The 18,115-nt window shown below is 49.0% G+C and overlaps 1 protein-coding gene across 1 annotated transcript in view; it reads left to right on the forward strand.

Annotated features, from left to right (window-relative positions):
- Positions 1-3,809: 3,809 nt before the first annotated feature.
- Positions 3,810-18,115, forward strand: part of LOC147689389 (vitelline membrane outer layer protein 1-like) — a 32,399-nt gene continuing 18,093 nt past the window's right edge. The window contains exons 1-2 of the mRNA XM_086942189.1: positions 3,810-4,335; positions 14,895-15,001. Of these exons, the coding sequence (XP_086798315.1) occupies positions 4,132-4,335; positions 14,895-15,001 (311 nt within the window). The 5' untranslated portion in view covers positions 3,810-4,131. The remainder of the gene's footprint in view (positions 4,336-14,894; positions 15,002-18,115) is intronic.

The following is an 18,115-nucleotide window of genomic DNA, read 5'->3' on the forward strand; positions in this document are numbered from 1 at the left end:
TCGCGTTCTATCTGAGCATATCTTGCCTCGGTGGGAGTTAGCGCCTTGCTCGCGAATGCTAAGGCTGTCCATTTCCCTGGTTCATGTTCTTGTGTCAGGACTGCCCCAAGCCCTACGGGGCTGGCATCCACAATTACCTCGGTCCGCTTGGTTGGATCGAAGTATGAGAGGGTGGCGTTCTCTAGAAGTGCCTCCTTTATGCTCCGGAAAGCGTCTTGTTCTTTGGGGCCCCAAGCCCAGGCGGCATCTGCCTTCGTCAATGCTCGGAGAGGCTCACTGCGTGTTGCCAGGCCTGGGATGAAACGGTCGCAATACGTGGCCATTCCGAGGAAGCTCCTCACTTCCGTGGGCGATTGTGGTGCTGGGGCATCTTTGATGGACTTCGATTTCCGCGGGTCAATCTGGACCCCCTCCTGGTTAAATACATAACCGAAGAACTCAATCGAGGGCTGAAAGAACTGGCACTTCTCCTTGTGGAGTGTTGCTCCATGTGCACTTAGTCTCTTCAGCACATCACGCAGGTGCTTGTAGTGTTCGGAGGCCGTGGCGGAATGGATGAGGATATCGTCGCTCACATTGAGAACCCCTGGCAGTCCAGATAGCAGTTCCCTGATGGTGTTCTGGAACACCTCAGCGGCCGAGGATATTCCGAAGTTGAGGCGCTTGTACCTCCGGAGGCCCAGGTGGGTGCTGAATGTGGTTATGAAGCGGCATTCCTCAGCGAGGGGCAGTTGGTGGTATCCCGCATTGAGGTCGATCTTGGAAAACCATTTCGAGCCATTCACATCTGCTATGATGTCATCCATCGTTGGGGTCAGGTGTCTCTCCCGCTTGATCGCAGCGTTCGGCAGTCTCATATCGATGCATAGCCGGACCTCGCCCGGCTGCTTGGGTTTTTCGACGATGACCATGGGCGACACCCACGGGGTGGGCCCTGTTACTTTTTCAATGACCCCCAATCTTTCGAGCTTCGCCAGTTCCTTCTCCACCAGCGGCCGCAGGTGGAATGGGATCCTCCGATGGCGGAGGGCGGTAGGGGTGACGGTTTTGTCGATGTGGAGCTTTATCGGTGCACATTTGATGCATCCGAGACCCTTGAACAGCTCAGGGAAGCGCTCCAGGAGTTCTTCTACCTGATGGTTCCGTATGTGGTTGGCAAAGGCAATTAGCTTCAGGTCCTCCGCCGTGTGGCTGCTTATTAGCGTGTCAGCCTCTCGGTCAATGATGTGGATTGTTGCGGTTACTTCCACTTCGTCGGCCCGTATGGGTGTGACTATTTTCCCTTTCAGAGGAAGTGGGGTGTCTGCGCCATATGCGAATATCTTGGTCTTGGAGTTTAAGACTTCCGGGCGAGGGCGCAGCTTGTTGAATTCTTGTAGGCCCATGACGTTGACGGTGGCCCCTGTGTCAATAACGGCCTTCACTTCGCTCTCTCCTACTTGGATCACGCAGGTCGGCTGTGGCCGTCGTCTGATCTTTAATTCCCTGGCAAAAGAAACTACATACGCCTCCTCCTCATCCTCTGAGTCCGATTCAATCTGCGACGTTGGCAGAGATCTATCTGTCCTACCCGGGGATGAGTCTGCTATGGATAGTTGGCGAACCGCTTTGGTGGCTGCCCATGACTTCTGCGAGTTTGGGGGTTTGTTCCTCCTGCGGCAAACCGCTGCAAAATGATTTGGAATTCCGCAGCTCCCGCAGACTTGCCCTTGGGCAGGACAGTCTCTGGCCGCATGGGGTTCGTGTCCACAGTACCCACACCGGCCCTGTGGTGCGTCTCGCCGGACTCCCTTTCTTCCTGGGCCACGTGGTCGAGACCGTACAGCATCAGCCCGCTCACTCTTGGTCGTTTCCGGTTTGGCGGGAATTTTATACAATGCTTGCTCCATGGCCGTGGCCCTGGCGTCTGAAAGTTCATGAGCTCTGGCCAGGACGAGGATGTCCTCTAGTGAGATCCCAGGTTTTCTTAGGATGTGGCCCCTCAGAGTTTTGTCCCGACACCCTTGTATTAGTTGGCGCCTGATAGCCTTGGGCTGGTCTTCGTCCGTGGAACTGGCCAGTTCCCGGACCCGAGTGTGGAATTGATCCATGGATTCGCCCTCACGTTGGCGGGCTTGCCCCAGCTTGAAGACCTCAAAGTCAACATTCAGTTGAGGGTCAAAGTGGTTGTTCAGGGCGGTGACTGCAGCAGCATACGTGGTTACCCCCGCCGAGTTGGGCAGGTGTTTGAAGAGCCGGAAGACTTCGTCCCCAGCATAGTGAAGGAGCAGTGACCGTTTCACCGCGTCGTCCGTTTCTCTTGTGACAACGAAGTAGTTTTCGAGTCTCTCCAGCCACACCTTCCACCAGGGTGATGCCGTAGATGGGTCACTCGCTTCGCTGAATGGCGGCAGCACTCCAGCAGCAGCGTGCTGGAACGGGATGTTGATGATCGGTGCCGCTGCCTCGTCCACCATGGCGGCGGTACCCGAATGCTGGCGGGTCGACGGGCTGAGATGTTGTGGTGTCTGTATACGCCTCGGCGTGCGTCTGGCACCCCGTGTGCCTCGTCAGGCAGTATCGACTCCTTTCTCCGATGGTCGCTGATGTGGGCACACCGGAAGGATGGCACGTCGATGTCCTCGCGGTAGGCACCGCGGGCTGGTGCGGGTAGTACCACCCGATGAAAAGAACGAGGGTCGGTATCCCACCCTCGTCGCCAATGTGGTGAGGGTGTGTGGGTAGGCCTAAGCGACCAGCTATGGCCACGTGCGTAGGGGAGGTAGCGCGGAGCGTAAGCCAGTAAACCACACACTCGTCTCAGTCGGAAGTGACGTGCCCGAGCGCGCGTCCTTCTTTTATTGGAGCCCGCAGGCCACGCCTGGCCTGCGGATGCGTGGATGCGTACGTGCGTCTGCTAGAGTGCTAACCGCACTACACTTATCAGCAGTATCAGATCAACAAGTGAAAACGGTGATTTTGTTCTGAATAATTATCATTAAAATGTTTAAATTCTGAAAATGTGAGACAGTGAAATAAATAATACTAAAGTCTGGAAGTTTTAGTGGTCTTCGGAGTGGCCAAATCACTCCCACCTTTCCTTGCACACCACTTTCCTCTGCGGTCTCTCGATTGGATATGTCATTTTGTTCTCCACATCCTTCTGAAATCCTCCACTTGTAATGTCACACCTCATCTCCTTCCTCATCAGCACTCTCTCCTGCATGTATTTTCTGTGCATCGCCTTCACTTCAATCCCCCCTCACACTCACCTGTATGCATTGTGTTTCTTTTACTTTCTCCCTGTCAATATTTCAGCAATTTACCTCCTTCACACACTCTTGCATAGAAACATAACTAACATTACCAAACTTGGCCATTGCTCTCTGCGATCTACAGAGAGGCCAAGGATTGGATGAGCATGTATTCTGAACAGCTTTATGACCCACTGAAAGGCACTGTGAGTTACTGGCACTTGCTCGACCTCTGCGCCACAGCCTTCCATCAGAGCTGTCAATCACGCCCGTTATACACACCCACACACAGCCTGAACTCTCACAGGCCCAGAGAAGTGACTCATTTCACAGCGTGCACCGTGCAAGAGTAAACTGCAGCAGGAAAATAAAAACCTATATTAAAAGCAGGAGGTATGTTTCTCCATCAACTGAACTTCCATCTGCCCACAAGACACCTGCGCTCCGCCTCACTTACCCTCCCACTCACTCCCCGCATCTGACGCAGTTGCAGCGGGGGCTGGGCCTTCTCCTACATCGCCCTCAAGACCTGGTATGACCTGCCCCCCCACCCTCCTCCCGAACAGCACCCTCACTGGCAGACTGCAGGAAGAAACTCAAGACCTGGCTTTTTGATGGAGACTTGGCACTCTCAGTGCCCAGATACCCCTAGGGGTGACAGTGTGGCGCTATTCAAAAGCTGTTTGTTTATGTTTGTCCAGTGCAGTGTGGGAACCATCCCTACAGCCCAATTTGCCCCTTATTGGCCGGCTGGCATTTGAACCTTCTCTCCACAGGGGCCAGCGGGCCACCTGTCGTCCCTCCAGCACTGTGTACACAAGGCAGGGGGGCTGGACCAGGTGCATAAAAGGCGGTGGTTCCCGGGGAGGGAAGCTTCTGGCCTCCCCTGTCTCTGTGAATGATGTTGTCGCTCCCAGGCCTCCTGTGCGCCCTTGCCTTCTGCCTCCAGTCCGCCCATGGCACCGAGATCAAGGCCAATGGCACCTTTGCGGGAAGACAGTACTACAGCAGCATCAGTGTGACCAACGGCGGCCCTTGGGGGTCCTGGACCTGGATAGACATGTGCCCCGAGGGGTCCTACGCCACCGGGTACAGTGTACAGGTACTGTCTGATGTGTCCCTCTGTCACTTCCGAGCCACTTGGGCTGACGCACTGTGCATCTAGAAATGGAGAAAGTGCAGGCCCTTAGCAGCACGGCATCTAGAAATGGAGAAAGTGCAGGCACTCAGCAGCACTGAGTCTAGAACTGGAGAAAGTGCAGGTCCTCAGCAGCACTCTGCATCTAGGAATGGAGAAAGTGCAAACACTCAGCAGCACTGAATCTAGAAATGGAGAAAGTGCAGGCACTCAGCAGCACTGTGCATCTAGAAATTGAGAAAGGGCAGGCACTCAGCCGCACAGAATCTAGCAATGAAGAAAGTGCAGGCACTCAGCAGCACTGTGCATCTAGGAATGGAGAAAGTGCAGTCACTCAGCAGTTCTGCATCTAGAAATGGAGAAAGTGCAGGCCCTCTGCAGCACTGTGCATCTAGAAATGGAGAAAGTGCAGGCACTCAGCAGCACTGAGTCTAGAACTGGAGAAAGTGCAGGCCCTCAGCAGCACTCTGCATCTAGGAATGGAGAAAGTGCAAACACTCAGCAGCACTGAATCTAGAAATGGAGAAAGTGCAGGCACTCAGCAGCACTGTGCATCTAGAAATTGAGAAAGGGCAGGCACTCAGCAGCACTGAATCTAGAAATGGAGAAAGTGCAGGCACTCAGCAGCACTGTGCATCTAGAAATTGAGAAAGGGCAGGCACTCAGCTGCACAGAATCTAGCAATGAAGAAAGTGCAGGCACTCAGCAGCACTGTGCATCTAGGAATGGAGAAAGTGCAGTCACTCAGCAGTTCTGCATCTAGAAATGGAGAAAGTGCAGGCCCTCTGCAGCACTGTGCATCTAGAAATGGAGAAAGTGCAGGCACTCAGCAGCACTGAGTCTAGAACTGGAGAAAGTGCAGGCCCTCAGCAGCACTCTGCATCTAGGAATGGAGAAAGTGCAGGCACTCAGCAGCACTGTGCATCTAGAAATTGAGAAAGGGCAGGCACTGAGCTGCACAGAATCTAGCAATGAAGAAAGTGCAGGCACTCAGCAGCATTGTGCATTTAGAAACAGAGAAAGTGTAGCCACTCAGCAGCACTGTACATCTAGAAATGGAGAATGTGCAGGCACTTAGCAGCACTGTGCATCCAGAAATGGAGAACGCGCAGGCACTCAGCAGCGCTGTGCATTTAGAAACAGAGAAAGAGTAGCCACTCAGCAGCGCTTTGCATCCAGAAATGGAGAACGTGCAGGCACTCAGCAGCATTGTGCATTTAGAAACAGAGAAAGTGTAGCCACGTGTCGGGGACTGTCCGGGACTATGTCAGAAACACAGTCAGGGACTTGAGCAAGGGCTGGGGACTGGGTAGACAATGTACTGTGCATAGAAAGAGTAGTACAGCGCTGCCCAGGATCACACAAGGAGTCAGAGGAGAAAAAAGGGATACAAAGGGGAAGCCTGTACAAGATGGCTAAGACTTAGAAAGGAAGGGCATTCACAAGGCAATTTAGCATTCAGACTAACTACACCCAGGACGGACGTGCAAGACACATATATAATGCAACATTAACAATAAAGGGAATGTGGCGTAAAGCACTCAGGAGCTCCACATGGTAAGACTGAAGCTCAGTAAGTTCCTCACCCACAATTGCTGTTACAGATACTGTCTGAAAATGCCCACATATAGGATATGTGCGCAAAGGCAGGGTCTGTGGAACTTTTACCTATGGTGCTGTTATAACTGTAACTTTGTTGCAGGGATTCTGCACTTACACAGAACTATGCGTAGGAAACCGGGCCCTTGGTGTGTAGTGGTGTACCAGAAAACCCACCTCGGTGTCCAGAACCCCAATCCGACTAGCTATAGTGTCTCATTCGTTCTCCGTACTACAGCGAAGCTACCAATGATTAGACATCCTAGAACATGTCACTCCGACCCTCTCAGGAATGGCGGGAAGAAGAACACTGTTTTGTTCAAACACTCATACTTGTCCACAACGTGAGTTAAACAGAGACACGGTATAGTTTAAAATGTTTCTTTTAACTAACGTGCTCTATAATGCAGTACACGAGCCAATACTAGCAGCAAAATGCATAGGAAGAATATAATCAGCATGGTTACAGTTCCATACAGCACAAAAGGGGAAACCATATTATAATGACAGTGGAAACAGGACTATAACGCCTTACCACCCTCCCCGTGCTATGAGCTAGTTTATTATAGTTATAGAAGACCTCTGGGCTTTGTCAGGGGGACCCCATACCTCCAAGTTTAGATGCAAGGAATTACATCTCAGGGCAAGCACAGCTCTTCTTTGTTGGAATGAATTTCTGCAAGTGCCTTTTCATGCATGCAATGCCATATTAAAAGCACCCGACTTTCAGTAGTGCAATTGTGTTCTCTGTTGTGTCTATGGGCGTGGGACTGACCAAAGTGAATCAACAGCATACATTGTTTTTTGACCTTGAACACGCTGTGCAGGCGAGGAGCACAGTGACAGCTAAATGTGTGAAAGGCAGACAGTTCTCATGCGAAAATGCACCAGCAGACTATCCACAAGAATAAAGCCACGTAGTAATGCGTGCAAAAGCGGCAAAATGGCTGCCAAGCATATACTAACTAATGCTAACTTAGCAATGTCTGCAGTTAATCCCATGACCTCACTACAACTCAAAGACAATACTCACAGTGAACAAGAAACACCACCTACGTAGTCAGCTGTGCCCACGGATGCTGGCGATCAAACTGGAACACGCAAGGTGGTAACAGCAAAGGGGTAGAGCTAAACACAAGCACAATAGACAAGGAGCTAGCAAGCAGGAGTGCTTGTGCTTAACAGAAAAGGAAGGAAATCACAGGGCACACTTGGCAGAAAGCAGGTAACAAGCATACAAGGTAACAGAAGTAAGACAGCAGAATAGAAAGACAGCAAACTAGGAACTGGAACCAAGGAAATGGGAATAAAGGCAGGGACTGGAAAAGGATTTGCAGAAGGGGAGGCTACAAGGGTATACTAGAATAGTGCAGGTTAAGGATTCAAGAAAACAAATTAGCATCGAAGGCAGAGCTGGGGCAGGAACAAGAATTGAGCTAAGGCTCAGGAGTCAAGGTATCACTGCAGGCAGTGCTAGTTCATGGCCAGAAAATTACTAAAACTCAGAAGTCAAGGTAGCACTGCAGGCAGTGCTAGTTCATGGCCAGAGAATTACTAAAACTCAGAAGTCAAGGTAGCACTGCAGGCAGTGCTAGTTCATGGCCAGAGAATTACTAAAACTCAGAAGTCAAGGTAGCACTGCAGGCAGTGCTAGTTCATGGCCAGAGAATTACTAAAACTCAGAAGTCAAGGTAGCACTGCAGGCAGTGCTAGTTCAGGCACAAGGATCAGCTATAGCTCCGGAATCAAGGAACAAGGATTGACTAAAGCTCAGGAATCAAGGAATATCAAAAGCTCAGGAAACAGGGATCGATCTCACCGGAACCCAGCTACAATGACCAACCTTGGCCTGAAGGGAGCTGGGGCTTAAAAGAGCTCACAGTAATCACATGCATCAGGTGTGAGCAGGCTAGCAGCAGCCAGCCACAGGTGCGCTGGATTCCTCCACCCATCCTTGGCCGGCAGGGGTGGAGATGGAGCAGTGAGCAGGGGATTATAGTTAATGGAGTTTCCAGCATGCGCAGACTGGCTTCCACAAAACCCGGCATGGATTGGGAATGGATGTCAATTCCTAAGTGGCATCCAAATGCCTGGAAGTCAGGATATGCATGCAGGGGAATGTCTGGAAGCATTTTAGAATACTGGAAAGCCCCACAATTTGGCTCCCTGGTGGTGGGCACGAGAGCACAGGGAGTGAATCGTGACACCACTCAGAAAATGCAGGCACTCAGCAGCACAGTGCATCTAGAAATGGAAAAATGCAGGCATTCTACAGTCCTGTGCATCAAGAAATGGAGAAAGTGTGGGCACTCAGTCGTATAAGTACCATACACCAGTATGACTGCATCTCCTTTCTGCTTAGATACACAGGCCCTGTTCTTTCTATCTCATCAGTACTGTACTGCAGTACTGTGCCTCTAGAAATGGAGAAAGTGCAGGCACTCAAACTTGTTTACAGTACTAGTCACCAGCGTGACTGTGCCTCCTTGCTGCTGTGCCTCACTGGTACTGTACTATGGTACGGTAAATGTAGAAATTGAGACAGTGCAGGCACTCAGCAGTACTGTGCATTTAGAAATTGAGAAAGTGCAGGCACTCAGAATCATTTTTAGTTCTGTCCTTACGGTCTGACTGCCGAATTCCTGCTTAGATATGCATGTCCTTTTCGTTCCACCAGTACTCTACTGCAGTACAGTACACCCAGAACTGGAGTTAGAGCTGCTACTGGTGTTTTCAGTACTGAGCTTCAGTCGAACTCTGTCTCCTTCCTGCAGGCCCTGTTATTTCTGCCTCACAATACCTGCTTCCTGCTGATCAGTGTCACTTTCTGTCATAAAGTGCCAGTTTTCTTTTGAAAAGTGTCTTTTTTTTTTTTAATTTTTTTATTGTAAACAGGCTGACAAAGAAGAGACAAAAAAAAAAGTCAATACATATAAATGTCCAAGGCATGGAAGATATTAAGAAAAAATAATTATAATATACAAATCAAATACATAAGAAATAAGAAGTACTAGGGTTATCATTAATAAAATACCAGGTTTACATACAAATTCATAAAGCAACGAGAGGAAAGTAGCTTCTATATTTCATAATGAGTCAAATAAAAATAAAGATAAGACTTGATAAAGTCGTATCAGGTCGTATTAAGTTGAACAACAAGTTCCCAATTTTCTTTCGAATTTGACCAGAGAGCGTCCACCCCTTGTGTTTGCTAAGGCAAGTTCCATTGAGTATATTTCCATTACTAGAGCCCACCAGTCCCAAACAGTGGGTGGGTCCGTAGCAATCCAAGCTCTTGCGATAGTTAGTTTGGCGCATGAAATTAGTATTGTTGCCAGGGGAGATTGAGGGATTAGGGAGGTATTGCAATCTAACAAAATTAAAGAAGCAGAAAGCGTAGGCAGCCCTATCTTCTTGATTCTGCATGTATCTTGAACCTTATCCCAAAAAGGCTTGAGCTTGGGGCAAGAGAATAGCATATGTACTAGATTAGCAGCTATTTCAAGACATTTAGGGCATTTTGTGCGATCTGTGAAGTCAGAATTAGGGGACCACCTAGAGATTCTTGCCAGTGTGTAATAAAGCATACAAGTTGTACTAAACTGCTGTAGCCTAAGGCTGGAAGATCTAACTAACTTATTAATATTAGACAGCGAGTTCTCTATTTGCTTCATGGTGACATTTAAACCAAGTAGGACCCCCCATTTTTCCATTATTTTAGACAAATCATTTGTTTTATATTTTACGAGTAGCTTATACGCCCCACTAATGATTGATTTGGTTTTTTTAGAATACAAACTAGTCCATATGTCACATTCCGTAATATTTCGAATCTTTTTTTTATTAATTAAAAAATCATGAATCTGTAAATACTTGTATCTGGAATATTCTGGCAAATCGTAAGTTGCTTTAAGCGTACTGAAGTCAGCAAACCCCTGTGGGCCATATAGATCGGCCAGAGTATTAATTCCCTTCTCAGCCCAGGTATTATTAGTAATGTCGGAAAAGACACTTGGAAGACCTGGGTTGCCCCAAAGCGGTAACTTTGGATGAAAAAATGAGGTCCTGCTGTAAGTCAGTATGTTTTTCCATATCCTTACTATATCCCTAGCCGTCTTGAACCTTACCCTCTTGAAATAGTTTGGGTCATTTACTCTAAGCAAAAACATGTTTGACTCTTGTTTCAACATAAATTGATGAAAAAAATAGCTTTCCCCTTTAAGAAGTAAAGAACGTAATCGTAAAACAAATGAAGACCAAAAGTACAACTTAAAATCAGGAAAATTAAGCCCTCCCTTGTTCGTAGTGTTTTTCAAGTTTTTCAATGATCTTCTTGCTTTTTTGTAGGCCCATATAAAGCTATTAAGGGTACCGTCTAATCTTTGAAAAAAATGATTATTCAGTGCTAACGGGATCGATCGAAAAAAATATAAAAATTTAGGTAATACCTTCATCTTAATAAGATTTATTCTACCGATAATATTCAGAGGTAACCTATGCCATTTCTTTAGAATTAAAGCCGTGGATTTAATTAATTTGTTGTAATTAATATGGTTTATGTCTTGTATTTTAGCCGTAATCTTAACGCCAAGATAGGTAGCTACCTTGCAGATCTCTGGGGTGGCCGTAGATGGTGAATAATTGGCGATTACTTGAGTCTTTTGTATATTAAGCCTATACCCAGACACTTCCCCAAATTTAGTTGCTTCTAATTTAATTCCTCTTAGAGCCTGATTTATATCATGTGTGTAAACAGCAATATCATCAGCATAAGCTGTCAGCTTGAGCTCCTTTGAGCCCGAGCTGAAAGGAACAATTAATTTTTGAGAATTGAGGGCCGTTAAAAAAGGTTCTAAAGAAAGAGCAAATAAAAGAGGTGAAAGAGGGCAGCCTTGGCGTGTACCACGCAGAATTGGGAAATCTGAAGAAATTAAGCCGTTATAGCTTGTACAAGCAACGGGGTTATTATATAGGGCCTGTATCCCTCTCAAAAACCTTCCCATTAACCCCATTTTTGAAAGTACACTCCAGAGATAGTTCCACCCCACTCGATCAAATGCTTTTTCTGCATCTAGTAAGATCATGCCTAGACTGCTCACGATAAAGATGGTAGATGGGCAATAGCTCAGTTTGAGTATGAGAATAATATATTTGTACTATGTGTGGTATATGGATCAAATATAGATGAACCAAGGGTCTTCGATCAATTGAACATTAAACTACTGGATTGGGCTGGGGAACTTATAATTATGGGCGACTTTAATTGTATTATGGACTATAAATTGGATACAACCAGACCAAATAGTCATCAACGGATGCATAAGACTAGGGCAGCTATATTAGACATTTGCCGTTTACATAACATCAAAGATGCCTGGCGATACCTTTACAATAAACGACCTGGGTATACTTACTATTCGGCACCCCACAAATTATGCTCCAGATTGGACATGGTCCTGGTCAGCGATAATATATTAAAGACCTGCTCTATGACCCTCTGCCCTCGCATCTCATCTGATCATAATGCCATAATTATATTGTTTTCCATACCACATAGTGCAACCCCTCTCAGAATGTTTTCCTTTCCTAGATATCTCATCTCAGATCAATTTTATATTTTGCAGCTGAAAACCCATCTTGTTGAATTTATTAGCATCAATAAGAACTCGGCTTCATGTCATATAGTATGGGATGCCTGCAAGGCAAGCATCAGGGGCTTTACACAGGCTTATGTGATTAGGCAGAATGCTGAACTTAAACAAAGTCAAGCGCGGGTAACATTGCAAATAATTAGTCAAGAAGAGCAATTAGCTCTAGCACTACGACATAATTTGCCTACCTCTATGGATATTAATCTTAAACTCAATAAATTAAAAAATGATGCAAAGAAAGATCTCTACCGGAAGTACAGTATCAATATCCACAAATATAAAATAGCTCAATACGAGGGAGGGGACAAAATTGGCCGAATTCTGGCTTATAAAGTGGCGGAATCTAGAGCAGGCTCCTTAATTTCCAATATTCGGGGGTCAGATAACAACATTTATAATAATCCACAGGAAGTGCTAGAGCAATTTGCTAGCTTTTATAAAACTCTATACAACCCAAGAAAATCAACCGGACTCCGATCTTATACGGGACTATATAGATAAAATTACACCAAGGTATGATGATTGGCCAGATTTGAGCTTTTTGTCTGACGATTTAACAATGATAGAGCTACATCAGGCTATCAACTCCTTGACCGGGGGAAAAGCAGCAGGGGAAGATACCATCCCGCTAGAGCTATACAAGGCCTGTCTGCCTGAACTAGATCTACTATTACTAGAAGTTATGCAGTCAGTAGGAACGAATGGAAACGCACCTAAATCATGGAAAAAGGCGAAAATAATATTTTTCCTAAAAAAAAATAAACCGAAAGAGGAGATGGGGTCATACCGACCAATCTCATTAATTAATACTGACGCTAAACTTTATGCTAAAATACTTGCACACAGATTGGCAACTGTTATGCCCCAATTAGTTAACATACAACAGCGCGGCTTCATTTTTGGGAGAGATACTACTTCACATGTAAACATGGCTATTACGGCGTTCGACGTCGCAGAGATAGAGTCCACCCCACTAGGCATGATCTTACTAGATGCTTTCTTTTGAAAAGTGTCACTACTGCACCCTGTCCGAAGTACTGCTGTGGTCTTACTGCTAATTTGTTCTGAGAAGAGAGGGTTCCGTTTCACTCAACATCCCACGTTTTCCCATCATAGAAGCGTTGGCCTTGTGTTTGGTTTAAAGTGCCTGTTTTACTGTGGGGAGGAGTGGTTGTGCTGTGCCCCCCCCCCCATCACTGCCCGATTCCTGCTGAGAAGTGCCACGGCGGCTCTCTGTCGGACAGTGCCTACGTCCTTCTGAGAGGCGCTGCTCCCGTACTCTTATAGCCCCTGAATTCGGCTAAGTGCTGACACTTCACTTGCCCTCTAATAATGCCTGAGGCTGCTGAAGAGTGCTGGGCTGGTCCTGAGCTCTCTCTTGCCGGGGCTGCTTTCTTCTTAGAAGTGCCAGTTCAGTGCTGCCGTCTCACAGCGCCGTGCGGTTTTCTAAGCACGCAAACAAGGAGCTGCTGTGTCAGTGTGTCTTCTGCTGAGCCCTGCTGGTACGGACTCGATCTCCAGTTCCTGCGCTCGGACTACACGTTACTACACCGCTCAGTTCCGACAAGTGCCAGTCAGGGCCGGCTCTAGGAATGGGCAGCGTGGGCAGCTGCCCAGGGCCTCGCACTCAGCCCATCAGCAGGGGGCCCGAACCGATCGGGTGCCCTGTTGATTCACTGTCTACTTGCAATTAGGGTCTATGGGAGGGGTCCCCTCCCTGGGCTTCTCAGGGATGGTGTCTGGAGGCCTATGGGAGGGAGACGCTTCCCCTTGTCCCAATTGCAAGGAGACCCATTCAGAGACAATGCGGGAGGCCCATTGTACAGGATTTAATTGGGAGAGGTGCGGTCCCATTAGAGGTACAGCAGCCCTGCTCAGAAGGGGATGCAGCCCCAGAAGAGGTATAGAAGCCCTGCTCAGAAGGGGGTGCAGCCCCAGAAGAGGTACAGAAGCCCTGCTCAGAAGGGGGTGCAGCCCCAGAAGAGGTACAGAAGCCCTGCTCAGAAGGGGGTGCAGCCCCAGAAGAGGTACAGCAGCCCTGCTCAGAGGGGGGTGCAGCCCCAGAAGAGGTACAGAAGCCCTGCTCAGAAGGGGGTGCAGCCCCAGAAGAGGTACAGAAGCCCTGCTCAGAAGGGGGTGCAGCCCCAGAAGAGGTACAGCAGCCCTGCTCAGAGGGGGGTTCAGCCCCATAAGAGGTACAGCAGCCCTGATAAGAGGGGGTGCAGCCCCAGTAGAGGTTAAGAAGCCCTACTAAAACAGGAGGTACCGCCCCAGTAGAGGTACAGCAGCCCTGCTCAGAGGGGGGTGGAGCCCCAGAAGATGTACAGAAGCCCTGCTCAGAGGGGGGGGGGGTGCAGCCTCATTAGAGGTACAGAAGCCCTGCTCAGAGGGGGGTCAGCCCCAGTAGAGGTACTGAAGCCCTACTCAAATGGGATGTCCTGCCCCAGTAGAGGTACAGCAGCGCTGCTCAGAGAGGGGTGCAGCCCCAGAAGAGGCACAGCAATCCTGTTCAGGAGGAAGGTGCAGCCCCATTTCACGTACAGAAGCCCTGCTTAGAAGGGGGTGCATCCTCATTAGAGGTAAAAAGTCTTGCTCAGAAGGAAGGTACAGCTGCCCTGCTCAGAAGGGAGGTACAGCCCCAGTGGTGGTACAGCTGTGAAACAACGCATGCTTTAGATCGCATGCCGTTACAACGCGGTCGTTACAACAACCGCGTTGTTCCAACGCGAACCATTACATCGCAAGTTGTTACAAGGACTTGCTGTAGGGGGCAGAAGGTGTTGTATTTATAATCCAACACCTTCCCTGTTGTTGCACAAACTGGAGTAGAAATAGTAAATTATACTGTTCCTAAGTCCAGCTCCCCCCTACAGCAAGTCGTTGTAACAACTTGCGATGCAATGGTTCGCATTGTAACAACGCAGTCGTTGCAACGACCACGTTGTAACGGCATGTGATTTAAAACATGCGTTGTAAAGGCGTATATATTCGTACAGCTGTCCCGCTCAGAGGGGGCTGCAGACCCATGAGAGGAACAGAAGTCCTGCTCAGCAGGCCAGCAGCTGCTCCCTAAGAGGTACTACAGCGGTGCAGCCCCAGTAGAGGTACCGCATCCTTTCTGCTGAGTCGAGGCCTGTTGTCCTGCACGGGCTCCATGCTTTCTGTTGTTATGGAGGGCGGCCAGCAGTGGACCTGTGTCCACTCTCTTGTGTGTCCTGATCTGTGCAATGGTCCTTTGAACAGTGATGATGTATTTGTGTTGCTGTATTTCAGCTGGAGGAGTACGTCTCTGCAAGTGACGACACCGCCCTCAACGGTATCCGACTCTTCTGCACAAGTCAAGACGGGGTGGCTTACACCGTCGAGTCTGCGGTTGGAGAGTAAGTCTCTTTGCTCACAGTAGGACTGTAAGGATGAAGTAAAGCTCTTGGGTTGAAGAAAGTCTACTAGGTTGAAATAAATGTCCATGGATGAAGTAACCACTCAGTTGAAGTAAGCTGACGTCTCTTCTGCCTAGTTGAGTCCTTTTGTAAGTAGTAAGAACCTTCAGTTGTAGTCTTTCAGTTTGATGTAAGCAGCTTTGATTGACGTACGTTATGTTGAAGTACCTCTATTGGCATACCGTGAATGCTGTTGGGACTGTCATCCTATATGACTGATAGGTGACACCCCTTATACACTTGTACATTTGTTTTAATTTCTTCTAGGATGGAACATTTCATTCTTTTTTCTGCATACAAGCAGCTATAGCAGACGTTAGTTTATTTGGGAATGCTTAATTCTTGTCCCATATCCCACGTAGGCTCTTCAGGAGCACCTGCTGAATCCTAGGGAGTCCACCTAACCTAGTACCCGAGGACTTCTAAACCACTCTTCAGAAGCACCTACTAAATCCTAGACAGTCCACCTAACTAGTACCCAAGGTCTTCTAAACCGCTCTCAGAAGCACCTGCTGAATCCTAGGGAGTTCACCTAACCTAGTACCTGAGGACTTCTAAACCTCTCTTCAGAAGCCCCTGTTTAATGTTAGGGAGTTCACCTAACCTAGTACCTGAGGACTTCTAAACCTCTCTTCAGAAGCCCCTGTTTAATGTTAGGGAGTTCACCTAACCTAGTACCTGAGGACTTCTAAACCGCTCTTCAGAAGCACCTGTTGAATCCTAGGGAGGGCATCTAACCTAGTTCCCAAGGTCTTCTAAACCTCTCTTCAGAAGCACCTGCTGAATCCTAGAGACTTCACCTAACTTAGCACCCGAGGACTACTAAACCGCCTTCTGAAGCACCTGCTGAATCCTAGGGAGTCTAGGGCCCCATCCCCTGAGGCCCAGCCATGTTGTAAAGGGGGAAGGGGCACATGGCCCTACCTCCCCAGGCCAATTTTGGCCCAGAGGACCCCATTGCCCAGGGCCCGGCAGCATCTACAAAGAGGAGACGTGACTCCCCTCCTTGAGCTATTAATGCCCCATCCCCCAGGGCCAGCTCATGCTATGTCCTGGGGAGCCCACCCCTGGGACATAGAAATTTCCCTGCTCACAGTGGCAAGGGCAGGGAAACCTGTGTTTCCTCTCATTTGGCGCAAATATTATCTAATCTCCCGCCAAGCAGGAGCAGACACCAAGTACGCTCCCAGCGAGCTGCAGCTTGAAAATGCTCCCGCCAGCTGGGAGCGGACTTTTCATCTGTTTCCCTGCCCGCAAGAAAACTGATGAAAAGATTGCTCCCGCCAGCAAGGATCATCATTTTTGCCTGCTCCTTGTGGCCTGGAATAATGCTGGCCCCTGCTGGATGCGGGGAGCTGGCTATGGACACGGGGTCTTGGGCCTCCCTCGCAGTCCTCAATGAAAGTGTAGTGGGTCCCTGGGTGGATACCAGGACACCTACCCTTTGCAGCTGAGCTCCAGGCCAGGGAGTGGGGGGCCGGCTTAACCCCCTCCCACTTTCGAGATGTGGCCAGGCCTTGGGGCATGGGGTCTCTGGGGACAAAATCAGCCCATGGAGGGGAGCCGTGTGAACCCCTCTTTCAGATATGCGGCCGGGCCCCAGGGAATGGGGTCCCCAGGGTCCAAATCTGCCTTAAATATGTTGGAGGGCCCCGGGAGATGTGGTCCCTGGGACCAAAAGTGGCCTGGGGCGGGGAGCTCCAAGCACCCACCCCCTAAATATGTGCTGGGCCTCAGGAGATGGGGTCCCTGGGGCCATGTGCGGCCCAGGAGGGGAGCAAGTGCCCCCCTTAACAGATGTAGCCGGGCCCAGGGGGATGAGGTCCCCGGGGCTAAAATTTGCCCATGGAGGGGGGTATGCAGCCCCCTTAAATATGTTTCCAGAGCCCCAGGAATAGGGTGCCTAGGGCCCAAAAGTAGCACGGGAGGGGTAGCCACATAACCCCTCTCCCACAAATATATGTGTCAGGCCCCCGGATGGGGACCCCGGGACCGAAATCGGCCCATGAGGGGGGTTGAATGTCCCCCTTCCCTTAATTTTAATTATTGGCCCTAGGGAATGGAGTACCCCTCCTCTTAAAAAGAAAAGGCCCTGGGTTCCCCAGGGCCAGGCCCTGTGGCCATCCCCTGCCATGCACTGTCGACGGCCATGCGCAGTGTGGGGTTGGCCACCTTTGAGGGTTGACCACAGGGCCTGGCTGAGGACAACCTCCGCCATGGATTACCGAATGCCCTACGCAGCATGGGGTCGGCTGCGTGTGGCCGTGTGCAGCAGAGGTTGGATTAACGTATTGCAATCAAATATTACTTTCCTTTTTTGTTTTTAAACGTTGAAATTCACTGGAAAAAAAACAAAGGTCGAAGTAACATTATAGTTAGGTGAAATGTTCAGTTTTAAGATATACAAAACACTGAAATTAACCTTCTTTTTTATTAGAGGTCATAGGGGCTAGGCACCTCTCTTTCCCAGAAACTCTTTAGTCCCTGGGGACCCCATCCCCTAGGTCCATACATATATGCTAAAAGGGGAGTGGGGGCACGCAGCCCCCTCCCTGAGCCTTGTTAGGCTCTGGGGGCCCCCTCCCCCAGGGCCATTTCTAAAAATAAATGGGAGGTGGGCCACGCTGTCCCCCTCCCCGAGCCGTTATCAGCTCCAGGGATCCCATCTACTGAGGCCGCTTATCTAAATAAAGGAGAGAGGGGCTACGGGGCCCCACTCGTGCCTTGTTAGGCCCTGGGGACCCAACCCCCTGGGCCATTTCTAAACAAAACGGGGGCTGTAATTGTGCGACCCCCACCCCGAGCTGTTATCAGCCCCGGAGACCCCATCACCTGAAGCCATTTAAAAAAAGAGGAGGGGGCCACAAGACCCCCTACCCGAGCCTCTTTAGGACCTGGGGACCCCATCCCCCAGGGCTGTGTATTATTTTAAATGGAGAGGGCAATAATGGCTCATTGAGATGACTGATTATAGTAATTTGAAGGTGGTGCAAACATTATAAATGTAAGTTATAAATATGACTTATAGTAATTTGAAAGTGACGTGTAAATTAT

Source organism: Lissotriton vulgaris, chromosome 10, assembly GCF_964263255.1.
Source record: "Lissotriton vulgaris chromosome 10, aLisVul1.2, whole genome shotgun sequence".
In the NCBI taxonomy this organism is placed as follows: Eukaryota; Metazoa; Chordata; class Amphibia; order Caudata; family Salamandridae; genus Lissotriton; species Lissotriton vulgaris.